The sequence below is a fragment of the Camellia sinensis genome, chromosome 7 (assembly GCF_055761805.1).
Source record: "Camellia sinensis isolate YWXY chromosome 7, ASM5576180v1, whole genome shotgun sequence".
NCBI classification, from domain to species: domain Eukaryota; kingdom Viridiplantae; phylum Streptophyta; class Magnoliopsida; order Ericales; family Theaceae; genus Camellia; species Camellia sinensis.
The window spans coordinates 171,859,619-171,887,328 of NC_138967.1; the positions used below are offsets into that span (position 1 = coordinate 171,859,619).

General features: G+C 32.8%; 4 protein-coding genes across 5 annotated transcripts; 3 read left to right on the forward strand and 1 right to left on the reverse strand.

Moving 5' to 3' along the window:
• The first annotated feature begins 4,719 nt into the window (after positions 1-4,719).
• LOC145794852 (uncharacterized) lies at positions 4,720-5,456 on the forward strand. Its single transcript, XM_082877197.1, has 2 exons — positions 4,720-4,827; positions 4,955-5,456. Exons 1-2 carry the CDS (start codon positions 4,735-4,737, stop codon positions 5,324-5,326), a joined length of 465 nt encoding a protein of 154 aa, XP_082733323.1. The 5' UTR covers positions 4,720-4,734; the 3' UTR covers positions 5,327-5,456.
• Positions 5,457-6,991: 1,535 nt separating this feature from the next.
• LOC145796289 (uncharacterized) lies at positions 6,992-7,668 on the forward strand. The gene is made up of 2 exons (XM_082881370.1): positions 6,992-7,061; positions 7,172-7,668. The coding sequence occupies exons 1-2, from the start codon at positions 6,992-6,994 to the stop codon at positions 7,666-7,668; spliced, it is 567 nt and encodes a 188-aa protein (XP_082737496.1).
• A 4,348-nt stretch (positions 7,669-12,016) lies between these two features.
• LOC114256007 (uncharacterized) lies at positions 12,017-19,654 on the forward strand. Of its 2 annotated transcripts, none has more exons than XM_028195562.2 (6): positions 12,017-12,237; positions 14,863-15,059; positions 15,351-16,617; positions 16,707-16,823; positions 18,619-18,773; positions 19,210-19,654. In XM_028195562.2, exons 2-6 carry the CDS (start codon positions 14,967-14,969, stop codon positions 19,402-19,404), a joined length of 1,827 nt encoding a protein of 608 aa, XP_028051363.2. In that variant the 5' UTR covers positions 12,017-12,237; positions 14,863-14,966; the 3' UTR covers positions 19,405-19,654. The 2 variants fall into 2 exon arrangements, with proteins under 2 accessions (XP_028051363.2, XP_082735917.1); XM_082879791.1 differs by having other exon boundaries at positions 12,051-12,237; positions 15,358-16,617.
• A 413-nt stretch (positions 19,655-20,067) lies between these two features.
• Positions 20,068-23,952, reverse strand: TBL31 (trichome birefringence-like protein (DUF828)). Its single transcript, XM_028195563.2, has 5 exons — positions 23,442-23,952; positions 22,922-23,093; positions 22,641-22,840; positions 21,597-21,743; positions 20,068-20,628 (listed from the first exon to the last, which is right to left on the reverse strand). The coding sequence occupies exons 1-5, from the start codon at positions 23,825-23,827 to the stop codon at positions 20,244-20,246; spliced, it is 1,290 nt and encodes a 429-aa protein (XP_028051364.2). The 5' UTR covers positions 23,828-23,952; the 3' UTR covers positions 20,068-20,243.
• Positions 23,953-27,710: the final 3,758 nt, after the last annotated feature.

Here is a 27,710-nt window from a genome sequence, read left to right on the forward strand (position 1 = left end):
AGGACTGTTAGTGTAATTTGCACTCTTTATTTTTATTTTTGTATTTTTGGTATTTAATAATGAAATTTCTTTTAAAAGTATTCACAAATGTCATACTTTTTAAGTGTATTTATTTTAAATGTATCTAAAAATTTAAAAAAAATTACTTAAAATATTAAAAAAATTCAATAAAAACAAAAAATAAAACTATAAAAATTTAAAAAAAATTAATTTTTTGAAAAGTGAGTTCGAAAAACTCAAACCAAACAATGTGATTGGTATTTTAAAACCTTTAGCATTTTTGTTTTTTTTAAGAACTAGGATATCTTTTGTACTTTTTTTCCCCTTTCATTCAATTTATTTGTATAATAAAATATTTCTCCTTTCAGCTATAATCTGTACTCTCTCATCTATATTTTACAGCTCCCATATCATTTTTTTCCTCGTCTTGCGTCGGAAATCAATTAATGCCAGTGAAAATAGACTGGGCAATGACAAGCCAAAGGCCTCATTTGGAAATAATTTATTTTAGTAATTTTTTAACTTTTTATCAAAAGATATATAAAAAAGTAAAGAGAATGATGTGATAATTTATAGTGATTTTTTAATTTTTTAACTAAAATATGTAATTTTCAAACGAGACCTTAAAATTTAAAGAAATTATGCTGCTGCTTCTTCTCCTTTTTTTTTTTTTTTTCTTCCTTCTTTTTTAAAATTATTATTATTATTATTATTATGATTTCAACAAAATTCTGAATTAACCAGCTATCTCAAGAACACAGGCTTGATAAGTCCCATTTATTTAATGATTCATTTAATTAGTATATATTTACACGGTGGTGTTACATGTATCAATTAATATATTAACTAATGTACCAATACTAGTTATGGAGAAATTTTTGTATGCCAATAGGGTACCACGTAGCACTACTTTTTACTAATCACAAATGTATATGCCTACTATTATTTCTCAAACACTCAACATAAATGTAGTGAACTCTACTGTCAAAGGCAATCACAATAGTAGAAGATACCACATGACATGTACCTTATCCGCATACAAAAATTTCTCTTAGTTATAGCATTATTATTAACTTCACTCATTATACAAATTATAAATATCAAAAATCTCTTAAATTATGTCACATCATCAATTGGTATACTAATAAATAAATATAATATTATTCATATTTAAAAGCTAACACAACATTATTGGTATGTCAATTGAATGTGGTAACATTAAAATCGGATTCTTTGCAAAATTAAAGAACAAAGAAGGGGGTGAAATAAAATTGAAAGAAGGGAAAAAAATAAAATTGATTGCGTCGCAGAGGAAAAACTTTTTGTTAACTAATTTAATTCTAGTTCATGAAATAAATTATTAATCTCTATATAATGTGCATGACCACACTTAATTTTCCATTGTTAAATTTATCAAATTAATCAAATTTCGGCACTGTTTGGGAAGCAAAACTTGGGCTAAATTAGCCACATCCGGACAAATTAGGCTTATTTAGCCACATGGAGACAAAACTGCATTCACGGGTACGTTTGAAACCCTTATTGGGGTAAGTTTACCAAAACACCCTGAAGAGATCCCTCTGATTCTGAGGGACAATGCCTCATCACACACACAACCTTCCCAAACGGCACACAACAAGCGAAATAGGCGATTCATGTATACCAGAGGCGACGACGACATCTGAACCAGCTTCGCAGTGGCGATCGGCACCGGAGTACGCATCCGCGGCGGCGAACAAGAACCAACCCTCTCAAACACAAACCGATCTGCAGGTAATGCTTTATGGCCTAACTGATTTCATTTCCCTTTTCGCGTCTGTGTGGCCCCTACTTCCGATCTGCATAGTATGGGTTCATAACGGGTTGGGTTCATGACTGATCTGTTTGTTTACCGTCGTGATTGGGTTGATTACGGTTACATTTCACACATTTGGAACAGATATATATATATATATATATCTATGAAAAATTATATATCTGTTCTTATATTAAACACTGTAAATCTGTTTGGTTAGGGTTGATTACGGTTACATTTCACACATTTGGGGCAGATATATATATATATATAAATTAATATATATCTGTTCTTATTTATATATCTGTTCTTATATGAAAATCTGTAAAATCTATCATATTTGGGTTCATTACTGTTACATTTCACACATTTGGGACAGATATATATATATATATATATATATAAATTAATATATATATGTTCTTATTTATATACCTGTTCTTATATGAAAATCTATAAAATCTGTTCGGTTTGAGTTCATTACGGTTACATTTCACACATTTGGGGCAGATATATATATATATATATATATAAATTAATATATATCTGTTCTTATTTATATACCTGTTCTTATATGAAAATCTATAAAATCTGTTCGGTTTGAGTTCATTACGGTTACATTTCACACATTTGGGGCAGATATATATCTGTTTTTATATATAAATCTGTTCGGTTTGAAGGCAAATATATGTATTTGTTCTTATATTTTCATGTAGATCAACCCATGGTAAAGATTAAAAAACAGTCAGCATATGAAAAATAAAAATAACCTGTTCTGTTCAAAACAGTTTGTTCTACATTTCTTTTTTTTTTCTTATAATTCACATTACAAATTATCAATTTCAGATCACAATTTCAAATTTATGTATACAACTGCAGACTGATGACATCAATTCTGTGAATGAATATCAATTTATGTTACAAAATTCGTTTTAGTCAACATTGGTAATTTGATTACTTATCACTGTCATGATAAACTTCATTTATGATCTGTGAATTGCCTATTGATCATTTATGAAATGGTCTGTCAATGAATAAGGAAAACACATGATCTGAATGGGTTCTATCATTTTTGAGTCAATGTTGGAGACGATGTCTCCATCTATGAAATACCTATTGATTCATTATTAAGTGAATTACCTATTGATTTGTCAATGCTGAAGAGAATGTCTCCATCTCTCTTCCAAAAAACACTCCTCACAAGTAGTCTTGATTCTTAGACGGTCACATTTTTGGGTTGTCCTTATTCAACTTCACTTCTTCAAACACCGTTACCTTCATTATGTTACATTCGGATAAAACCCTCTGCTTTCTTTATTCATATCTGTCTTCATTGAAAGCTGAATGGGTTACCAGTTGAATATAACTCTTTCTCAGTTGATCTAGTCTAAGTATATATAAATTAAGTCTAATTTATATGTAAAAGTAAGTCTAAGTATACTTTTTTCATTCAAAAAAGTAAGTCTAATTTGTGTATGCATGTGCAGACAAACTTTAATCTTCAAAATTATTGATATCAATAGACCATTCGGAAATTTCAAAAAACATCAGAAGATAATAATAATAATAATAAGTAGGAATAAAGTAATAATATAATTTGATCATGAATTCTTCATCTTAGTTATATAAACACACGGTGTTCATGCCCTGTCGTTATGTTAATTGAAATCTAAATTTACCAAATTACATATTTACCTTTCTATTACCATCTTCATAGTGAAACCATGAGAATGTAGGCTGCTTTTCTTTAAAATAAACGGAAGGAAGTTGACAGTTTGTATACCTATCCATTGAAACATGTGCATCATCGTATTCAGATAATATTTAACCTGATAGACAGATAACATAAACTAATTACTTACATGATTCATTGTCACTTCCGAATGTTTGTAAATCATAGCATGGCTTCGTTTACCTTTGCTGCAACTTCCAGTACATGGCCACGACGAATGTGTGCCTGTGGACATGGCCCCTGTATTGTTAAGATTTTCAGGTCCGCCAAAAATCCAGGCCGTCCCTATTATGCATGTCTCTGTCCTGTGGTGAGTCGCCCATTCTTTACCAGTCATAACTGTATGAACATTAACAACCCATTGACTAATAGTTCCATCATTTGCACTGATCAACCTTGTGTCAGTTGGATTGGTTGGTGCGAAGAACCAAGGCGAGAGAACCAAGACTATGCGTCACCCAGAGACGAACTTGTCATGCAATTGCGGGCTGATGTCATAGACATTCAACAATCCTTGCGTGTCCTTAAGACCATTGTGTATGTACTATGCATTGTCATTGTCATTTTGTTGTTCCGTAGGTAAAAAACGTTGTCAGTATGTACAAACACGTTAAGACGTTGTTAGTATGTTGGTAGTATGTTCTAGTATGACTTTAAGCTGCCTTTGCCTTTGTTAGTACGAAACGGTCGACATATTAATGACTATCATAACTATGTCCACTACTTAGTTCCATGGAACCTGTGTACGTATGTTATTACTGTGCAATGGTTATATGCTCCCTAATTTAGCATCCTATCTCTCTGTTTCTTGTTATTAATGTGTAATGGCTTATGCGTTTATATATAACAACCGAATTTGTGATGGTAATCTTCTGTAACCATACATTAGTAATGGCTTCCATACGTACTTCTCCGCGTACCCAATCGAAAAGCAAAGGCATTGTCACTGACAAGTCAAGCAGTCTTGAAGAGACACATCAGTTCAGCCACAAGGCCTCATGGGACAGTGACTCAATTCGAGTTTTCCTGCAGTTGATTGCAAATGAGATTACTAAAGGAAAATCGCCGATTCCTGGTCCTCAGCCAAGCAGGGTACAAGTCCTTGGCAAGGAAATTTGAGAAAAAAACAGAAAGAAAACATGGACTGAAATAGTTGAAGAATAAGTACATGAGTTTGAAAAAAAAGTGGCAAGCGTGGAAAAAGTTGATGGATTCAGGCAAAAGAGTGTCAATGATAGGGTTTGACTGTGACATCGGTCTGTTTCAGGCACCTAAGGAGTGGTGGGACAAGATGGAATCGGTAAGTACATGTACAAACAAGTTTCATATTTGTCATTTACCAGTACATTTTTAACTTTTGTAGTTAACTTTTAATTAATTATATGAAATGTAACGTCATTCTCTTTCATATATCTCTATTTCTGCAGATAAACAAGGTGTGTGCCAAGTTCAGGAAAAAAACCTTGGAACATCGTGAGTTGATGGAGACGGTTTTCATGGGGGCATCAGCTACTGGTAAGCACCATTGGACCCCGGGAGAGAAACTTCCTGAAGCTGCTGATGACTCATCTGATTCAGTGCATAGTTTGGGAGCCCAGCCATTTGCTGATCCGATACCCGCAGGAGTACAGGACGTGGATTCAAATTCTTCACTGGAGCATGTTCCGATTGAAAATGGGAAAAGGAGAAAGACGCCATCAACAAGTGTTTCAAAGTTGAAGAAGGCAACAAGTGGAGCGTCAGTTATTGCGGAAAGCATGAACAATCTGACAGATGTGGTGTGTACGAAGAATCAGTAGGTTACGGTGAGGCACCTCACAGGCAACGAATCGCTGTACACTATTTCGGAGTGCATGCATCGCCTGACGAGTATTCCATCCCTGGTTGGTACGCCGTTATTCCACTTCGCCTCGACACTTATGGATAATACTGATTTGCGGGAGGTGATGATATGCCAGCCTAATGATGACTCTATCGTAGGGTGGCTTACACAAAAGTAGCTCTAGTGTACTGCGTCGGCGCCTTTTGCAAACCTGTTTGGGTCTCGCCGGATGTGATCTAGCGGTGCTATGAGTGTTGAAGATGCCTGTCCTTTTCTTGCATTATGAAAAATTTTACTTATGTTATTATTGGCACTGTATTAAAACAGGATGGTTGTGTGTGCATGTTTTTATTCCTTCATTTTTGTTTTTTTCTTGCTACCTATGGTGAACAAAACTTTTAGTTTAGTGCATGGGTTGACGGAATGGAAGCATGGTTGTGCATGCTTTTTGGGAAATGAATGAGATGCTTCTGTTTAAATTAAATGTATGGCTATTTTTAAGACAGACAACGATGGATTTGTTTGCTAGCTTTTGTATGTCTATATTTTGCAAATTTAGCTGTTAGTTTACTTTGACATCAACTTTTGTGGATGCTACCACCATGGTCCCCCTGTAAATGAAAGTTGAACAAGTTTACAATTTGTGTAATTCATATCATCATGCGTTACTAATGACATTGGTGACGACATTACTTATATTAAAAACAATGTCGGCATTTTTTAATTGCAATTGTTGAAATAATTTGAGTCAATGAAAGGGAAGCAAACTGATTGAAAGAGTGTCACTCTTGTAGGTCTTGGATTTCAACGAAAACGTAATGAATCCCTGGGATGGAAGCAACAATGACGGAATAAGAAAATGCTTAATCAAATGGCGGTCTAGGTGCAACAAGAACACAACTGCACATTTCTAGAAGCATGCCAGTATGCGACAGAATGGTATGAAAAACACATGGCTAAAACGCTATGTCGCACTTCTATACTGGCCGGGAATGCATGGATATCCGAACTATATGCGGGCCATATGGGCCGATTTGAGGAAAATGTTTGCATGCCGAAGGAAGTTTTTGTCGCCTTATGTGAGACATTAGTAAATGATTTTGGGTTACAAGTCCCGCAACGTCCACATGACTTAGCTGTTGAAGAAAGTGTTGCAATGTTTATCCATGTGTTATTGGGAAATCCATGAACGGTTCCAACATTCGGGGGAGACTGTGTCTCGGCACGTGCATAACGTATTAATTTCCATGAAAGAGTTCACTGTTGTTCATTGCCGGCCCACATACAGTCAGCATCGTATACATCCATACGTGCGGTTTAGACGGAAATACATGCCGTTCAAGGTACTACTGAAAAACATTATTGACATATAAATAAAGAGTGTCAGTTATTTTGTTTTTATTATTAACTGGACGTGACGTATGGAAAAAACCAAACACTTGTTACCCGTTTAAGCAACAAAATAATTGGATTGTTTGTAGGACTGCATTAGGGCAATAGACGGAACACATGTAAGTGCATGGGTTACAGGGCCAGATACGGCAACATATTTAGGTAGGAAATACTGTCACACGCAAAATATCATGATTGCGGTCGATTTTGACATGTGTTTCATATTCATTCGTGCGGATGGGAATGAAGTATGCATGATAGTCACATATTCAACGAGATACTAACAAATGACAATGTCCCATTCCCACATCCTGACGAAGGTAACACCCTACTTTGAATTAGATTTATGGGGCTATAATTTTTTCTGAAACACTTGAAAATGAAGCACAATGTTTGGTTTTGGTGTCATACATTGTTGTCCTGTCTGCAGGTAAATATTATCTTGTCAATTCTGGCTATTCAAACCGGATAGGTTACTTAGCATCATTCAAAGGCAACCGTTACCACCAACAAGAATTCCGACGTATTCCACGGAACACGACTGCAAACACGCCAAGAGAATTATTTAACAAAGTTCACTCGTCCTTACGAAGTGTGATGGAACGCACTTTCGGTGCCTGGAAAAATCAATGGGGGTTTATTCGAGACATGCCTCGGTATGACTTTGCAAATGTGCAAGTTCAGTTAGTAGGTGCGTCAATGGCATTACATAATTATATACGGCGAAACACAGGTAATCCAACAACTGTTCACCCAATCTGTGACGAGGAAGAGGCTCTGACAATAGTAAATGCCATACCAGAAGTTGAACATGACGAGGATGGTTTAATGATTGGGGATAAGGACTCGCATATGGCATTGGTGCGCCTTCGCATACGCGACAAATTATGTTACATGCGTAATAACGGAATGTTAGGAAATATATAATAGTCGACCTAATTTTCATAGGGTTGTAACATTGGTAACACACGTGGAACAGACTGTATTCAAATATGTTATCATGTATCAGTAGAATGTGTTTACACGGAAATATACCTCCTTTCTGTTTCTGACGTGCCTAATTTTGGAAAACCAAAAACCACATAAAAAATCATTTTCGAAAAAGAAAACAAGGTGAAACAAATAAGAAAAAAAAAAAACAACTAATATAGAAATTATCATGTGTGACGTCAATTCAAAACATAAAAACACAAGTTGAAAACTACAAAAAAATCAAAACAAACCCTCATTTTTTGTCCTGTGCCATGGCAATATATGATTTTCCACATCATTTTAAATAAATGACATAAAAAAACGTTTTTCCAAACAAAAAAACCAACCGAAATTAGCATTTGTCACGTAATTTACAAATAAATAAAACATATGAAAACCCATTTGTAAAATATAAAAACAAATTAATGTATACAAATTAAAAACAATTACAGAAACGTAAATTTAAAAAAGAAGAACGACAAACATAGGCCTCATCCAAAAAAAAAAAGGAAAAAAAAAACAGAAATTAGCATTTGCCACGTCATTTACAAATAAATAAAACACATGAAAATCTATTTTTGTAATATGAAAACAAATTAATGTGAGTGAATAAAAAAATGACAAAATCGTAAATTTAAAAAAAAACGACAAAAATACGTCTCATTCAAAAACATTTAAAAAAAAAACATGAAAACATAAATTACCATTCCCCACGTAATTTACAAATAAATAAAACACATAAAAAAAAAAAGTTATTGTATACCAATAAAAATAAAGAAGGCAAAAAACGTAAATTAAAGAACAAGAACTAATTAATGTATAAAAAAAAAAGACAAAAACATAAATTTAAAAAAAAAAATTTAAGCAAAATACGCCAAATCCAAACCCAAAATAAAAAAATAAAAAAAAATTTAAGCAAAATATGCCAAATCCAAACCCAAAATAAAAAAAAAAAACAAAAAAAATGTAAGCAAAATACGCCAAATCCAAACCCAAAAAAAAATTTAAAAAAAAAAATTTAAGCAAAATACACCAAATCCAAACCCAAAAAAAAAAAAAAAAGTAAAAAAAAATTTAAGCAAAATACGCCAAATCCAAACCCAAAATAAAAAAAATAAAAAATTTAAGCAAAATACGCCAAATCCAAACCGAAAATAAAAAAAATAAAAAATAAAAAATTTAAGCAAATTATGCCAAATCCAAACCCAAAATAAAAAAAATTAAAAAAATCCAAAAAGGGTGATTTGGTAATTTAACAGGAAGACACCTCACCAAAAAGTCAAAAAATCTTCTCAAATTAGACTTTTTAACCCCGAATTAAAATAGTTAAAAAAATCAAAAAATCAAAAAGCTAATCGACTTTACAAACGGAGGCGTCATGAAACTTTGATATAAATGTGGGATTGTGTTAAGAATAAACTGAGACACTAAAGTTTAAAATTAATAGGAATTTATTAATTTGATAAACATTTATTAAAATTACTTAATTCAATTTTGAATTTTACTTCTTTTTTGTTTTTGTTTTGAAAAATGCTATTGATCTCAAATAATTTATCAAAGCTCTGTGAGACCCACACAAACTCACATGTATGTGGGTCTCACACCTATGTGAGAGTTTTGATATAAAATTTGGTAGATTATTTAGGGTCCTTAGCATAACTTTTTATTTTTTTACTTTTCAAGTATTTTGAGATTAAAAAAATAAAATAAAAATTGGTTCAGACCTAGATAAAAAATAGTCTACTAAAGATGGTTTTCTTGAGTTTTTTAATAATTTGTTTTTGTCATTATTTTTTTTATATTTTAAATTTGATCACTTTTTATTTTATTTTATATATATTAAACTAGCTCTTGACACATGCAATGCACGCACTATTTTTTTTTCAAAAAATATTTGATGGTACAATGTGGGTTATAAAAGAATAATTTTAATTTTAATTTAAAATTAAAACTAAAATTAAAGTATGATTTTAATTATTTATTTTGATAATATTAATGCTATCTTTCTATAAAATTGTTACTTAAATACTTATATATATTGATTTTAGTTAAATTATTTGTGTATTTTGATAATTTTAATTTTATTGTATTATAAAAGTGTAATTATCATATAATAATTTTGTATAATATATATTAAATTATAAAATAATAAAATAAATACTCATATTAAAAATAATAGTTAAATTAGAAGAAGAATTAGTAATATAAAATTAAAAGTAATTCTAACTATTTAATTTTCTTTTTTATTCATTTGAAAAATAAAAATATGCAGAAATAGAAATTATATAAAATTTATTTAAAAAATTAAATATAAATATGTTGTAGTTGAATTATCATATAATGATTTTATATGATATATATATATATATATATATATTAAATTATACGATTATAAAATAAACACTCTTAATTAAATTAGCATATCAACTATATAAAAGAAATTTTTAACCAAGAAATAATCACATAATAACATCTAAACTAAAAAAGAAAAAATTAGTATAATTTAAATTGATATTGGGTATAGAGAGTCCATATAAAATAGGTAAAATTAATTTAATTTATATTAGGTTTGAGTTTGTATAGAACTCTATATGTAATTAAAAAAATAAATGCTGATGTGGTTTTCTTAAGAAAAAAGTTAAGTCTTTATAATGCACCACTTGAGCATAAAAAAAACATTACTTTTAATCATGTATATATATGATTTCTAAGGGTTTTAGATTAGAAGAACCCTAGTTTTATATATTAGAGAAGATATAAAAAAGAATCAAAATTAAAAAAATTAACTAAAAAGAAAGCTATTATTAAAGAATAAATACGAAAGTTATACTTCTTAGTAATAAATAGGGTAAATTAGCTATTTTTTTGAGAGAGATGAAAGTAATTATATTAAGATAAAACAAATAAGTAAAATAAAAATAATAAGACCTTAAATAACCAAACAACAAAACAATAAATAACAAACAACAAAAATAAATTTGCCAAAAAGTCATACACGATTTAAGAAAAATTATCAATCTTCTCATAGATGTGATTTAGAAAGTTAGATCTGCATCAACCCAAGCAAGATCTACAACAACACCTACCGTCTGCGTCGTTGTTGTCTAACTTTGCTACCACTGTTACTGTAGTTTGGACATCACCAAAAGCTGGAGTTAAAGAGGAAGAACACCCATGATGGTATGAGAGAAGGCTTGAGAGAAAATAGAACTATTGTAAGTGTCGAAAAATTAAAAATTTATGTCAAAATCGAGAGAGAAATACTCAAAAACCCTATTTTAGATTAAAAAAAATCTACATTTACACTCTAAAAATACAAATTTATACTCTAAAAGTGTAGCTATACATTTTAGAGGTATAAAGGAAATGGCCGAAGCTTCATCGAAAATCTCTAGATAAAGAGCCTTTCACTGTACACTCTTTCTCTACGGAGCCTCTATTGGTAAATTACACTCTTAACACTTTAAGTTTTATAAAAGTACAATTAATTTTACATTTTTAACATAGTTATATTGATTTTTATTTAGGAAGGTTAAAATAAATAAAATTAGTGCAAATAATAGACATACACTAAAATAAATAAAGATAAATACATATTTTAGTAGAAAATAAATGATAACACTATTTTTTTTCTTCATACGACTAACGAACTATTGCAGAAAAATTATCTTTATTATATGAATTAAACTTTAAAGGATGTCTATATAACTTTGCAAAAAATATGAAATTAATTTTATTTTTCTAAAGAATAATTTGTATCAACTTCTTGGGGCATTATATTTGTAGGCTCCGCTGTAGATTTGTCAAATTCACTTGAAGGGAATGCTTTGTATGGTCTTGGAATTAATTGAAGTGCGTGCAAGTTAGTCCGATCACCCGGTCAAAAAAAAAGAGGACAAATTACACCATCGGTCCCTACATTTTGCCCCTCGTATTATTTTTACACATTCAATTAATTCAATTTTGACTCTTACTATTAGATTTTTTGTCAATTTGGACAAATTAATAATGTCATTAGTGTTTTGATGAAAAATAATCACCTAATTAGTTGATGTTAACTTATTGAGTCGAGTAACTCTATAATTTTGCTTTTAAAAATACTCACATATGTTATTTATATGTATATTTTTCATTAAAAAAGATAAATAGTAACAATAAATTAGATCAAATTGAAACAAAATTAAAAATTAAAAATTAAATTTGACTTAATTAAAATTACAAGAATCAAAATAATAAACTAAATAATATATCACTACGATAAAAAATAATAATAAAAATAAAAAATTCAGAACGTACACTATTTAAATCATTCCAAAGTACTCTACTCAAAAAAGAACTTTTATTTTATTTTATTTTATTTTTTTTAAGTCTAAACCCTTGCCATATATATATACACAAACCCATGTCCCATAAACCTATGTCCCTAAAAGCTCGGAACCTTTCCAACAGAATACAAGGCTGCTCAAGCTCAGGTTTTGCCTCAAAACCACTCTGCTCACATCCACCGGCGGCTACCGGTTTCCGGTAAGTCCTTTCTCTCTCTCCGATTATCGTCCTTCAGACTCTGAACTAGGGTTTGTCATTCAATTTTCTCGAATTCTTCGCAAATTCTCAAAAACAGTCTACAGCTTTTTTTTTGGTTTCTAAGTGTCAATTTCATGGTAAAACATAGATGTCTTGAACTTCTTAAGAGTACAGTTGAGTTTTTCTTTTGGCAAAGAATTGAACAAAAAATTGAAGTCCCCGTTGTTCCAAGCGATCATCTGTCTATATATATATATATATGTATATATTTTATGCTTATGTATGTATGTATGTATGTATGTGGTTGTATATATCGCCCCTGACATATGCTGGATTATGAAGGAAAATCTGAAGGGTGAAAGTTGTTGTCAAAATTGAATTTTTTTATGTTAGTGTTTCACAAAATTTTATTAATACTAAGGATTTGGTTTCGTTTTGTACCGTGAAGACTAAATTTGATACCATATGATAGGTTGTTAATGTATTGATTTAATTTAATGGGCTTCAATTTTCATGTCTCGTGTTATACCAATGCATTGCTTATACATTTAGGACCGGTTTGAATGGATGTGAATTTCAAATTTATGGATTTGACACTAATTATTCAAGGAGAGTAACCCAAATTATGAATTTCAAGATTGAATTAAATAAATATACTATGATGGATTTGAAATAACTATTTAAAAGTATTTATTTAAAATCATGCTAAGAATAGTATCCTACTAAAATACATCTCTTTTATCTCAACTTTTTTTCTTCTATAGTTTTTCTGCCCTCCTATAATAGCTAACTTTCCAATATTTTTAACCTCAAATTCCTTGATTTGAAATTCACATCCATCCAAACGGACCCTTGGGGAGAATATTGCTGGAATCTTGGTAAACCTTGGGGATTTGGTTAGTGTTTTTGTAATGACATAAGAAACCAAGATTGATCATCTAAATCCTGTTTAAAATTGCTGATTCATTTTTCTTTTCAATTCAGAAGATGTAACACCAACTCGCACCTTTGAACTCCCTTCCTTTTTGTGTGGGTGTGTGGTGAGGTTGACCTACGTGCGTGCATGCGTGCGTGTGTGCATGCATGTTGTATCCTGCTACTGATGCAGATTGAATTTTAGAAAATAAGTATTTTTATTTTGTTATTTTAAAATTAATGTTGGACTAGGAATATTCTAAGTTGGTATAGAATATTATAGAATTATTTAGTTATTTAGTTTCCTGATTTAATATGATGTAGTTTTTCTATTTTATTAGTTTTGATTTTATTTTCTATTTTTTTAGTTTCTTGTTTTACAAGAATTAGGTTCAATATAAATAAAGATGTAAGCTTTAGGGCAAGGGAGATAGTTTTGGAGAATTAATATATTTCGAGTCTTATATTCTTTTATTCCAACTTTGGGTATTCTTTGTAAATCAACCACTGTTGAGCCTTTATTCTTTGCATTCTTTGTGAATCAACGAGTGTAGAGAAGAATCTTACTTCCGGTATTCTTATTCGAATCAACGGATTTTAAAATTGTTACTATTTCGCGTTTCGTGCTGCATCAGCTACCTTTAGCCATCTTTGGTGTGCCAATTCCGCAAGTAAGGTTGTGTACATAGATGAAGCTAGTCTTTAATAACTCGTACTCTTGCTGTGAGCTTTATCGAAGTGGTGGGCTAGTTCCTCATCTTTGTCTTGACTTTCTAAGTTGCTTGATTAGCATGTTCTTTTATGGGATATTGTTTCTCGCTGGAAACACCTTGTTTGCATTAATTTTACTCGTTCTTTGTGCCACTTTGACTTTTGGAAGTGGCTTTGTGGTGGCTTTGGTAGTTTTATCAAGTTTTTTTTTTTTATTTTTATTTTTCATATCTCAGTTCTGCTAACTAACAAAAGCAATGGTGTGTGTAAGATTGGGCCAAGCATGTTGGCAATGACTATCATTTTGTCTGTGATTTTGTGTGTAAGATCGGGCCAAGCATGTTGGCAATGACTATCATTTTGTTTATGATTTTGTGTGTAAGATTGGTCCAAGCATATTTGCAATGACTGTCATTTTATTTGTTATCATTATATTAATTTCCTTCTTGCTCTATATTTCATTGGCTCTTCATCTTGAAACATTTGTAACAAGGATTGGTGTGCTATGGTTCTTCATTTTTGTCATGTGAGCATTGCTAGTTTTTTTATTTTTTATGTATTGTTGACAAGACACTGCATTGTTTTGTACAAAGTCTAGTGAGCCCCTATTTGTGCGTAATACAACTCTGTCTCTCTCTCTCTCTGCATGTACACTCACTCTTTGCTTACCATTTTTTTGAAAGACTCTTTGCTTACCTCAATACCATGATTTCTGGCCTAGTTTTATTTCACTATCTCAAAAAGGAACATATTGTAAAATTCTGATTGCAATTTGGTTGCATTATAGAGGTTTGAGACATTGATTTGGTTGGTTGACATGTTTTGCAAGTTCGGTTTTAAGTTGTCTTAGAAGTTCTATTGGCTGGATGATGTTGTGTTTTTTGTGGCAAGTTTTGTACTACTGGCTTCTATTCATTGTCTTTTTGTTGGAATACCATATTGCTGCAATTGAAAATCTATTCACAAAATTTATGATAGAACTCCTCTGACTGTTTGCAGGTGAACAGCATCGTTCCGAATTAGGAATCATTCTGTTGTCGTATTTTTATTTTAATGAAGGAGGAGGTCTCGTACTTATTCCAGAAACGTAGCATATCTTAACAATGGATCTGAAATTCAAAGGTAAAAGATGGGTTGGAAACATATTCCAGAAATTTGAGGCTATGTGCCAGGAAGTTGATGATTTTGTGAGCCAGGTATGATTTTCTTATCTCGTACTTGCTTTTTCCTCTGACTGCTCTTTTTAAATTTTATTTATTTTTTATATAGGGGAAATATACCTCTTATTGTAATCCTATTATAAAAGAGCCTTCACTGTTACTCTGTCTCTTGTCATCTGTAACAAACTATGAATTGTCCTTTCTGGTGGTTTCGTGTCATGTAATACAAACTATACGTGTAATCATTTTGTGAACAAGATGGTTATATGTTTTCCTGATTATTCTCTAAGTGAGAAACTCCTAATTTGAAAGTGTTCTTTTGTACAGGATACAGTTAAATATGTTGAGAACCAAGTGCATACAGTTGGTGACAGTGTGAAAAAATTTTGTTCTGATGTTGTGCATGATTTAATTCCTTCTTCTTTGGTGGAACCTGGAAACCATGAAGCTCAAGCAGTGTCTCCAAAACAAAATGATAGCATCGGCACCTATGTTAGGTCAATGATTGGTATTGAAGAAAAGGCTGTATACACTGATATTAATCAATTTTCTGTGGAGCAGGATCTGGTTGATCCTTTAAAAAACAGTCATGAAAAATATCCACCTTCTGCGGATTGCATTAAAGAAGCAGAATCTGACTCATCTTTGGGACCAGAAGTCGATAATTTGAAAGATAACAAGTCAGATATTGTTCTTGATGGAAGTGAGACAAAGGAGGAGCTGATACGTATTGAAGAAAACCCTTTATGTACTGATATTAATCAATTTTCTGTGGAGAAAGATCCAGTTGATCCTTTAAAGAACAGTCCTGAACAATTTATCCATCTACCTTCGGCCGAGTGCATTAAAGAAGTAGAGTCTGACTTTTCTTTGGGACCAGAAGTTGATGCTTTGAAAGATAAGAAGTCGTATATTGACTTTGAAGAAAATGACTCAAAGGAGGATCTAATTGATAAAAAGTTCGACATTGTTGAAGAAAATGACACAAGGGATGAAGGAAATGATGTGAACGAGGAGCTGATAGATAAGAAGTCCGACATTGTTGAAGAAAATGACACAAATGAGGAGCTGATAGATATAAAATCTGATGTTATTGAAGAAAATGACACAAAGGAGTTGTCAGCTGGGCCAGAAGAGTTGGAGTTAGTTGTTCCTGAGAATAACAATTTGTCTGAATCATCATCGTTAAGCGAGTCCCCTGATGAGAGGATTCTGGCTGAAGTTCCAACTGCAACTTTGGTCTTTCATACCCAAAAGGAAGAAATGGCTTGTAATAGCCTTTTAGATGACATTGATTCCGTTTCTGATATTTCCAGCATAGTCCCACCGTCTGAAATGGACTATTCAGTTGTTTCTGGTGATAATAAAACAGCAGATTTGGGTCTTATTTATGCCAGTAGTTCTCTAACTGCAGAAACTTATAGCATGTCAGAATTTTCACATGCAAATGTTACACAAAATGAAGAGAACATATGCTATAAGCCTGTTGATGCTTTCTGGTCTTCTCAACTATTCCCAGTTTTATCTCGTGATGACAAGGTTGCGGATGCAAGACTTGCTTTCTCCAGCGGTGCCCTGTCACTGGAATCAAATGGTGGGTGATTCCTGTTTCGTAAATAATGATAAGTTACTTCATTTTCTGCTTCTTCTTGTTCTCTTTTAATTGAATCCTTTGTTTTGCAGATGTAGACTCCTTGACAACTGATGATGCTGCTTCTCTTGTTGGATCATCTGGAAATAAGCATCAATATTGCTATGAGTGTACTCAATTAGAGGCTTTAATGCCTTCATTGAAAATTGGTACGTATGTTATGGAGATTTTCACAACGGGGCACTTCTGTTTGTTGTCCTTATTTTTCAGTTACTGTTTTACTTTGCTGACTCAGATTTTTTTTATTCTGCAAGAATATTATTAGTTGATGTACTGTACTAATGAGTATGATGACAATTTGCTACTTTTGAATTTTTAATTGCTTTACCTATAGTGTTTTTTTGGTGCTTCGTGTGTACTGCTATTTTCATATAAAGTGAAAGGCATGAGTTTGTTATCCTATTTAACTCATAATTAGATAAAAGTTTAGTTGTTAAGTATACCTTTCTTTTGTACTTCATTGTGCTTTAACCACTGCTCATCTTCACTCATTTGCAGTGTTCATTTAGTACTGGCTCTGCGTATAAGGTAATAACTATAAGCTCACTATTGACGTGTCTAATACCATATGATAGGATACTGAATACCGCTTCATTAAATAAAATAAAAATAGTCCTCCCAACCACCAGCACCAGCACAAGGGAGACAGGGAGCTTACTTGTACTCAGTTAAGAGAAGAAAAACCAGCTTACAGAAATGTATATGTGGTACATCACATCTAGAATTTACATTTAATAATGTCTAACAGTACCCAAAAAGAAAAAGGGATAAAAAGGTGCAATTTCTATCTAAATGTCTCTAATGTTGCATGTGCTAAAGGTTTGAGTATTCACTTTAAAGATCCATCTGGTAGGAGGGAAGAGTGACGGAAAGGAAAGGTTCCATTATTTGGATGGAAGGAAAGGGGAAAGGGAGGAGGGTTTATAAGGAAAGCTGAGGGGAAAGGAAAAGACGGGCAAGGATCTTTCTGTTTGAGTCTACCATATGCCTTACCCTCAAAAGTGGGTGGAAGGAGGAGGGAACCATGCTCCCTTCCCCTCTTACCCCTCCTGTTTGTGCCTTGTGGGCAACAATCTTCCTATAATGATACTCCACTTTAATTATTCGGCTCACATAAAACATGAATGCACATGTGACCCAATGAAATGTTTACTATACTGTAAGTTTGTAACTTTACAGTACGACTTTAGAGGATCCAAACTCTTTTTGGACAAGTAAGGTGTAATTCACCCTCTACTATTGGGGGCCATATAGGCAAGCAGGTTTTTTATTTTATTTATTATTATTATTTTTTATTCTGTTGGATCTTTAGCCAGAGAATTTTTTAATTTTTGTTATCCTCCCACCCACCCACCCACAACCCCCCCCCTGCGGGGGGCCGCGTGTTGAACCTTTGGACAATGTGCATTTGTTTATTTATTCATGTGATTGTTAGGTTATTAGATAAGGAATATATATATATATATATATTTTGTTTTTGTTTTGTTGGGCAATCTTGACAAAGATTAAAGAGGATAAAATTGGGGGCCTTAGGCAACCAGCTAAGTGGCCTAAATGACTTTACCATCTTTCCTACTTTCATTTCAATTTTTCGTCCCTTATACCAAATGGGGCCTAATTGTGGTAAATTTATCTAGTTATGGACATGGATTTGATATTATATATTGTCCTCATTTCATGCCCATCATCTATACTTCCGATTTATACACTAGTATGGTTGTTAAGGTGAAAGCTTGGACATCTTCTGCCAGGGCTGTGTTTGCCTTCAATTCTTGTTTGTTACCGTTTGTTTGTTTCCTTCCTAGTATGTTTAGGGACATGTTCTTCATTTCAGCCTACGGATAATTTGGAGTTGTTCATATCATATCTTTGCCATATTGATGGCATGCTCAGTGCTATTTAAATCTGTTAGCTGATTGCTGATCTGTAAATGCTTTTTAACAGGAGAGGCAGATGACTGCAGAGTCGACATTGCTGATCCTATAATGGAAACTATTGAATTGTCTGAGAAGGCAAAGCTTGACGAGAGTTGTGTCATTGTGGACAGTAAATTACTCTATTCTGTCTATTGTAGAGCACAAAAACATAGATCATACAAGGTAATTCCAAATCCCCCTTGGCACCAACCCCAATATAAAATATAAGTTCAGACAATCATGGTGGTTGCCTTTGATACCACGGAAAAGCATTGCTAGAACATGCAATAAATTCTTCTTGTGTTCAGGTTCCAAACAAATTGAAAATTTTATTTAAGAAAACAAAATTACAAATTATATAATTTTAAAAGATAAAGGAATATGACATTTTGTTCCCAAGGCAGTCATTTTTACAGGAATATAGGTAGACTTATGATGACCTTCTTTGTTTTGTTTTTTTTTTTTTTTTGGCATTACTTTTCATACTGAAATTAGCAACACAATATTTGTGCTTATCCAACAATGTTGATATAATGTTCTTCTTCTTTTCCTCCAACAAGTAATTTTTTATGCTGTGGAATTTTAAAGCCTAACCGAACTACGTTTTTGCTGTCACTAGAAAATTTTACAGGATGCTTTTGCTTCGAAAAAGAGGTTGACAAAGGAGTACGAGCAGCTGGCAATTCTATACGGAGATATTGATATAGAGTCCAGCCTGCAACCAGGACAGAATCTTTTTCCCTGTATACCCACCAACTTGGGGAAATCATCTTCTCGCGATTTATCATGTGAACCTGAATGGGAGCTTCTGTAAATACTTGTGCTTTCTGTAGATATAATGCAACTAAACGGGCTATGCAGCTTTCTGCCCGTGCAGATATATGAGACAAAGATGAAGCTGCTGAGTGTGTTAATAATTATGTCAAAAATTCTCTTTTAATTAGATAAAAATAAGGTAGTTGAAATTATGAACAGAGTAATTTATCTGTTTCAAGATGGAATGGCACTTTCGTTGAATAAATTGCAAGAAACCCCGCGACATGTTTAGGGAAGATTATTGTTTCTATGCTAAGTCTGCTATATTGATTTGATTCTCTTTTATCCTTTTTTTTTTCCCAGACTGGCGTTGCTGCTCCGCTTCCCAAAGTCATTCTATTGGTTATCATGTGATATGCGTGTTTGCAACTGTAGTTGCTTGGGATTCTAGTATTTGTCATTTTAGTTATTGAGTAATTTTCTCTTACCACTAGTAAAAATGATAAATGGCAAGTGCCGGGCACTAGTTTGCTTCAATATTGAGGTGAAAAGTGCTTTTTTTTTTCACTTCTAGGAATAGTACTATAAATACTTTCAACAGAGAACCGCCAAAGTTAGCTTAACCTGAGCCCCAAACCATCCTAGGGCGGAGAAACATGTCTTCATATTTTGGGACACAAAACTCTCACAGAACAGAATCCCTGCGAACAAACCTAGAGAGTGGAATAACATGTGTATGTTTTTGTTTTTTTTTTTATTGAGAAAAAGTACTAGGTCCAATTTTCGATAGGGAACCTCCAAACCCGGCTTAGCACTAGCCTTGAACCAATTTAGGGGGAGAAACATTTGGTTATATCTTTGACCATGTCAAAAATATGAATAATGTACAAAAATGTCTTACAATGGAGCAGGACTAAGTTTACTCCTCTTCGATCGATAATCCTTTAATATATGTGCATACAAAATCTCATTCCAAGTATCAGGGACTCCAGGAAGACACCAATGAATACAATCTGCAAAAGTTTTTGGATTCGATCTCTGCTCTTTTGTCAGGAGCTTGCCTCTGCGCTCGCCGTAAACCGAGGTATGACCGTCTTTCCGGTAATCTGACAATTGGGTGACATTCAAAAATGTTACATCAATTTGCAGTTGGCTCAAAACATCTCTTACTGTCTCCATGATGTGAAGATTTGAACCAGTTCCCCAGTATGATGGATCTTGGATTGGGTGAGTCTCATTGAAGCAGTTTCCATCATGACTTCCAGGCTTCCATTCCCAGTCCCTACAAGTAAAAATTGATGAATTTTGATAAGATGCTGTTGTGAAATGAGTGTGTATCTTATATTCTACACGACTCATTTCATCAGAATTTTCGTATAGAATCATTCCTCAAAATGATGTGTTAGTGGCAATTTTGATATTAAGTATTATCTTCGTGGATTTTTGTTTTAAAGTGATAGGTTCACAAGTTTATCATATCATTATATGAGTATTTTTTGTATATATTTTTCATTTGTGTATTATTTATGATCTAGAATTTATATATGTATTTGGGTCGGAATGCAGAGTTTGGAATCTAATTTGTGTGGGATTTTTCCTAGTTGTAAGGAATTAGAATTTTTAAGTTTTTGTCAGAACTTCTGATAATTCTAGGTGTGAGCAAAATTGAAGTTTTGTGGAGATGTATGATAGGAGGGATGGAAAAAATATTGAGGGCGCTAGGGTAAGCAAGGAAGTGTTGTAGCTTAAAGACTCCATTACCTTTGAATAGGGAAACGACGATTGTTTTAAAGCTCGGATATTGGTGTTAGATTTTGGGCCTTTTATGGTGTCATATTCGCTTGTTGACATAGACAAATTTGTGCTGAATCATGTAAAATCTTTGTTTTGGATCTCTGCGAAACAAATTGAGATGCAACAGTTGACTAGACATCTAGGGGTTTGCATTTGACGTGGGATCTCCTCATTTTCAAATGAAGATACGTGATAAGCCGCTTTGCAAGGTTAAACTCACTCCTATTTGTAATCTCTTCTATATCATCCTCTTATGCTAGGGGGTAATTCATAAGGTTCGTTAAATAGAGTTGTTTTTTTCGTTGGTTTTTCCAAGACTGGTATGAATTATTAGAACCCAACTCGTCATATTGATCTCTTTCATCCATTAATGTAGACAAATTTGTGTTCAATCACGTAAAATTTGTGTTTTTTCCATTTGTATTTTAACCATGAGATTTTTTGTGTAAGACTCACCATAGATGTGTTGGAGACATGCTCATGAAATAGACTTTCTGAGTATTTGGGTCGATGCTGGTTTCGATCCAGTTTGCCCATGTTTCCATTGCCAGTCTGTATGCAGTGGTTACATTATACTCTCTGACATCGTAAGGAGATCCGAATCTGAAAAAAAATAAAAATAATAATCATAGAAAGAAGGAAAAATCAGACACTGAAATTTTATGTTTTATAAATCATATGATGAAATAGCAGCGTCGATCAAAATTGGGTTGTTGGAAGTGTTCCTTAACAATGTAATTAGTCCAAGACTCAAGAACACCCCTGTAAAATTAGCAATATGTCTAAGACTATAGAAATCAAGCACAAAATTGGATCGTGATAAAATAGCAGTCCTGACTGAAACTAAGGTGTTGGAAGTGTTTCTTAGCAATGTAGTTAGTTCAAGACTCCAAGAACACTCCCCATAAAATTAGCAGTAAGTTTAGGAATGCAGAAACTAAACCCAGAATTAGATAGATGACAGAATTTTACAAGATTTTTGGTTGGGTCTACTTTTGAAAAATCATGTCCGTCGATATCATTTCTGCATCTGATTCTGTGTTTCTAGACTTATTGAAATTAGTGTCCTCTGGGCAATAAATGAAGGAAAATTATTTCTTATAAAGTTTTTATAGAGAATCAATGTGACACTGATATTTTTGAAAATTTAAGCCACTTTGATGGTCTTTTTTGTTTTATAATGTAATAAATTCAATAATTGTCATCTAATTTTGTATAGTTTTTTTACTTGTATAGCATTACATAGTAATGAAAAGGCAAAGTAGGTTTAATCGGGAAATTGTACCTCTAAAAACATGATTTATAGGGACAAATTGTTGAGATTGATACCTAAGAAGGGCTAGAAACCTCTTAAACAAAAAATAAACAACATGACATACAATAGAAATTTGTTGTAAAAAAATGCATAGAATGCAGTGTTGGCAATACTGTAAAGTGAACGAAATGCAAATAAATTTTTAAAAAAATTGCAGGGAATGATAAGAAATTAAGTATGCGCACGTTGCATTGATCTGAGGCTTGTACATCCACCATATGTAGCTCTCGAATACCAGAATGTCGACTCCTTCCCATTGTTTACCATGTTTAGCAATAGAATCAAGCCTCACCAGCCTCTTTCTCACAGTATGATTTATTGCATTATCTGAATTAGATTCAATTATGAAGGGAGCCCAGAAGTACTCAATTGTTGCATTGAAATCCTAAAATAAAATTAAAAAAAAGGTTTCATTTCTTGGAAATTTTTTGAAGTAGGAATGAGAGGGAGAGGAAAGGAGACGTGCCTCGGCTGTGAAAATCTTTCTGGGAGGAATTCTCTGAAGGGATTTCTTACCCTCAGGAATTACAGATTGAACCAAACAGACCATAGACTCAAACATGCCTCTCTGTATTGAGTCTCCTACAAACATAAGCCTTTTGTCCCTCAATACCTCCAACAACTTCAAAGCATTCAACCTACAACATAAAAACCCAATGCTAAAAATATTGAAAATAGCAAATACAAACAACAGAATCATGCAATTGCAACTCTAAGGTCATGAAAACAAAATGGAATTCAAAAGCAAAAGAAAAAATAAACAATAATACTACATACCCAGAATATTTATCTAGAAAAAGTACTCTACAAATTAAAAATTATAAATCAGATTTATCTGTCCAGTCCACTAGAGAGAAACCCAATTCAAAAGCAAATAAAAGGTACACATTTTTTTTGTTTCGTTTTTTTTCACTTTTTCATTCCCCTTCGCTTTCCTTTCACAGATCTCGCTTCAAGTTTTTTATCCAAACACAGCTTTTGTTTACCTAGGCAACTGGCATGCATGAGGCTGCCACCTCCAATTCTGATAAAAAGAATCAGGCCTCCCATTCCTTCTACAAGTCACCTGTTTAACCAAGTAAGGACAACTCTCTCCATAAACTGGGAATGAAACATTGTCCCAAACCCATTTCCCTTCAAACACATTGCAACCATCTTCAATCACTTCATCATCCGATACATTCACTGGCAATCTCACCACCTTGTAATCCCTCTTGGTCAGATGTAGCAGCCGTAGAAAAGGGCTCTGGTTGTTCTTGAGATTGTCGAGCATGATTCGCGCGCTTCCAAGGATGAGAAGAGAGGCCAATGCGACCGTGAAGAGGAACTGGATTTGGCGGCTGGGCAGAGTCTGAGGCTGTGCCGTTGTCATTTGGAAGTGGTGCTGGTGGTAGTGATAGTAGTAATATTGTTGTTTGAGTAATTGTTTCAGGGAAAATGTAAGTCTTTGTTGTTTGGAGGTGGGGTGTCTTGGGTTCTAAGTATTTTGAGAACTACTTCATGTAACCACCGGTTGGTGAATTTAAAATCTCTCTCTCTTTCTCTTTGTCTGTGTGACTGTTGTTAAGATCATGGTAAGCATTCTAAGAGTGGTTAGGTATGTTGTTGTGTCACCTTGTGGTTGTGAATGTAAATTATTCAAATGGTAGACATATACTTTGAAAAATAATAATGCCATGTATTTAGAGAAATGTCTCAAATGTAAAATTTGGGAATTCAATTCATTTAAGTGTGTGACTAATTACATTACATTAGATTTAAGTTTATACATATATATCACACCGGGATTGGATTCAAGGGAATTTTTTATTTTTTTACTGATCAATTGAAATACAATTTTCTTACAAACCAAAATTATTAATGGAATTTCTGCACAAAAAATTGTTCCATAATGTTAGAGACAATGAAAAAGTATAGGGGGATTTGGTGATAGATCCCTTGGTGTCTAACTTGTCCTTCAAAAGGATAAGAATTATATCGATCATTTCAAAACCCCCTAGTATTATAAAATTTCTTTATTTTATTATAATACCCTTATATATATATGTGCGTGTGTGTGTATCAGATTATAGTCACTCTCTCTCATCTCAATCTTTCTTTTCTTTGTCTCGCTCTTATCACTGTTACTTTTCATCGGCGCCATCGCTGCTCTCCACCGGCACCACTGCCACTCTCCATGGAACTCTTTCTCTACCGTTTTTATTGTCACCGTCACTTGTCGTATCCACGACTTTAGATTTGAGATCATTCACAGTCGCCGTCGCTGGAAAATGACGGTTCCCGATGGTTCGCAAACTTGAGATCTGAGATCCTCCACTCTCTCTCTTTCTCTCTCTCTCTCTCTAGTTCTAATGGTTTATGCTCTCTCTCTCTATGTGTGTGTGTGTATGTGTGTATCACTCACCATCTCTCTCTCTCTCACTCTTCTTCTTCTTCTTCTTCTTCTCATGATCCTCTTTTTTCAAATTCTATCTTCTTATTTCTTTTTCTTCTTCTTCTTCTTCTCATGATGCTCTGTTCTTCGAATAGTAAAATTTTACTCTGGTTTATGATACATCACTCTCCTGTAATGCCATCCTCGCAGTTTGTTTCAGAGTAAAATTTTACTCTGTAATCAGAAAAAAAAAGAAGTAAAATTTACTATGATTCAAAGTAAAATTTTACTGTCGTTAAGCAGATCAGCATGTTATTAATTAGAGTAAAATTTTACTGTTACAAAAAATAGAGTACATACTATATGAACGAAGCAGAGTCAAATTTTACTTTTAGATCTATGAGCAAACAAACAAAAAAACTATTGATTTTTCACTGTAATAGCTCGATTTCTCTCCTCTTTTTTATTTTTATTTATATATATTTCTTATTTTTTATTATCTCAGATCTAAAGTTATTGATCTTAAATATGAGTTCATATGTATCAAATCTGAGATAGTGGTGGTTTGACAGTAAAAATGGTGGTTGCCGGTCGATTGTGAGGATGAGCAATGCCGATAGACGATGAAAATGGTAGAGATGATAAACAACCATCGAGTTGGTGACGAGAGAGAGCGTGTTATACAAAAAATAGAAGAAAGAGAGGGTATAATGGTTAAATAAAATATTCGAATAATAAATTTTGTCATTCATATAAGACTTTATAATTATGAGGAGGTTCTAAAAGTACTAATTTTTTTTTCCTTTTTAATAAAAAAAAGGAAGTTAGGAGAGATTGATGGCCAAATTTTCCAAAAGTATATTACAAAAGTATTTCAGAGCTATCGCCAAACGATCAGATGATCAGAAAAATTTAGAATTGACTAGCTAATTGATCTAAAAAAACTTCAAAATTGTTTGTACAAGAAAAAAAATCATCTTGCATTGCTGATAATTATTTCATTATGTATGAGCACGAGAGAGAATATTCAATGATTAATTACAGCAAAACTCTCTAAACTGTTTGTGTATACTATTCTTTTTATTTATTAATTTAAATTTCGACCATTTTAATTATAAAAATATATCACTTCCATTATTTTTAAATCATTTTAAAAAAGAATATATTTATACGATTTTTATAATTGAGGAGTCAATATGAAGAATCTCACAAATGAAGGAATAAAATAATATTCGCTGATAATTGAGAGGTCTTAATGTAATTTTATTCTCTCTCTCTCTCTCTCTATATATATATATATTTGTCATACTATAAGATATTAGAGCGTCTCCAATATTGCACATTTTCTTTCATCAAATTTAAATTTGGAGATGCTCTCAGAGGGGTTAATAAGTTAGACTAGTTGAACCATAAATCTCCAACGTTTTACTTTTTTTTTCCTATCAAATTTGAGTAAAAACTTCATTTGATATCGTGCGTTCCAATAGAGTAATCTGGAATTTCATCAAACCACCAGTTGACCGATGACTGGAAGGACGATTGGGGGATATCCAGCCGGTCAACCGGCCAGCGTAATTTTTTCACAGATTTTTGCAATGAGGTGGTCGACCGAGGGGCCAATTGGCCGAACATTCGGCCGGTTGCCGGGTTATGGTGTATGCCCTATATCTCTAATGGTTATGAACAGTAAATTGATAAAAGGTATAGCCATCCTCAATTTGATGAAAAATTTAAGATATTTTGGATTTGATATTGGTTTGATGATGTAACACCCCGAAAATAATACCCATAATTCATCACGCGATATTAATTAAATAACAACATGTGCAGAAATAATTGACTTCCATTTATATGATTCCATTGTACAAAAGGTAACACATGCAATTATACATTCATAAGTTCTAACTCTGAATCTATAACATGTGCCACAAATTAATGATATGAAAGAATAGTTAAATAGATAAATAAATGCTCCAATGGCTAAAACTTCCAAGATAGTGCTTGGTTACAACAAAAGTGAGTTTTAACTCAGTATAGTTTAAACACTAGGCTTGTACAAAAATAATTATGACAATAACAAAAAGAAACTCTTGGCTCCAAGTCTTCCCAAGCTACGACCTTGGCGGAGGCATATCATCAACACCTGAAAATGATTTTCCACATAGGGTGAGCCAAATGCCAGTAGAGATACTCTAACACAATATATGAATCTTAACAAAGCTATAAGGTGAATTTCATATGCAATACTTATGCCAAAACATTTTATAACTCTTTCCAAAACCATGCAATGCCAGGTTTATATCACAATTCATGAAAACATTTCATTTGCAACAGAAAACAAGGCGGTGGATGCAAGCACTAAGAATCTCTAGGCAAGTGTCTGCTAGTAGGTTATATAAGTACTATCAATGTCATTTTTACCGATATTAATTGGAAGGCTCAACATCTAATTTCGCGGATATCTAGACTTTCACCAAGGATACACATGCCAATAATAATACCATTACCACAACCACAACCACAACCACACCCCCAGATTCACCAAGGTATTTACCCATTTTTCTCAAAACAATATATATTTTCAATGTGTTAAGTTTGCAGCAATGCTCAATGCAAATGAATGAGAAATTAGTTTAAATTCTCCTAATTCTCAAGCAATTTCTACAACAATCATAGCTATCATTCATTGATTGCCCAAAATAGATATCTCTAAACAGATAAATAATTTTCAATAAAGATAAACTTTCCAAATTTTCAAGATGGGAGCGATAATGCATATCCAACTCTACCATCATTGTCATTTCAATTGCATAAAACCTAACATCATTTTTATTTCCTCTTTACAAAATCAAATATTCACATTTTAGGGTAAAATCCCATT

Excerpts from the sequence above, each read along its gene's own strand:
- LOC145794852 (XM_082877197.1), top strand. The coding sequence starts at position 4,735 with ATGGATTCAGGCAAAAGAGTGTCAATGATAGGGTTTGACTGTGACATC. Across the intron at positions 4,828-4,954 it reads GGTGGGACAAGATGGAATCG|ATAAACAAGGTGTGTGCCAA; the intron begins GTAAGTACATGT and ends CTATTTCTGCAG.
- LOC145796289 (XM_082881370.1), top strand. The coding sequence starts at position 6,992 with ATGCATGATAGTCACATATTCAACGAGATACTAACAAATGACAATGTC. Across the intron at positions 7,062-7,171 it reads ATTCCCACATCCTGACGAAG|GTAAATATTATCTTGTCAAT; the intron begins GTAACACCCTAC and ends TCCTGTCTGCAG.
- LOC114256007 (XM_028195562.2), top strand. The coding sequence starts at position 14,967 with ATGGATCTGAAATTCAAAGGTAAAAGATGGGTTGGAAACATATTCCAG. Across the intron at positions 16,618-16,706 it reads CCTGTCACTGGAATCAAATG|ATGTAGACTCCTTGACAACT; the intron begins GTGGGTGATTCC and ends TTTGTTTTGCAG. Across the intron at positions 18,774-19,209 it reads AAAAACATAGATCATACAAG|AAAATTTTACAGGATGCTTT; the intron begins GTAATTCCAAAT and ends TGCTGTCACTAG.
- TBL31 (XM_028195563.2), bottom strand. The coding sequence starts at position 23,827 with ATGACAACGGCACAGCCTCAGACTCTGCCCAGCCGCCAAATCCAGTTC. Across the intron at positions 23,094-23,441 it reads CATGCATGCCAGTTGCCTAG|GTTGAATGCTTTGAAGTTGT; the intron begins GTAAACAAAAGC and ends TTTATGTTGTAG. Across the intron at positions 21,744-22,640 it reads AAGCCTCAGATCAATGCAAC|ATTCGGATCTCCTTACGATG; the intron begins GTGCGCATACTT and ends ATTTTTTTTCAG.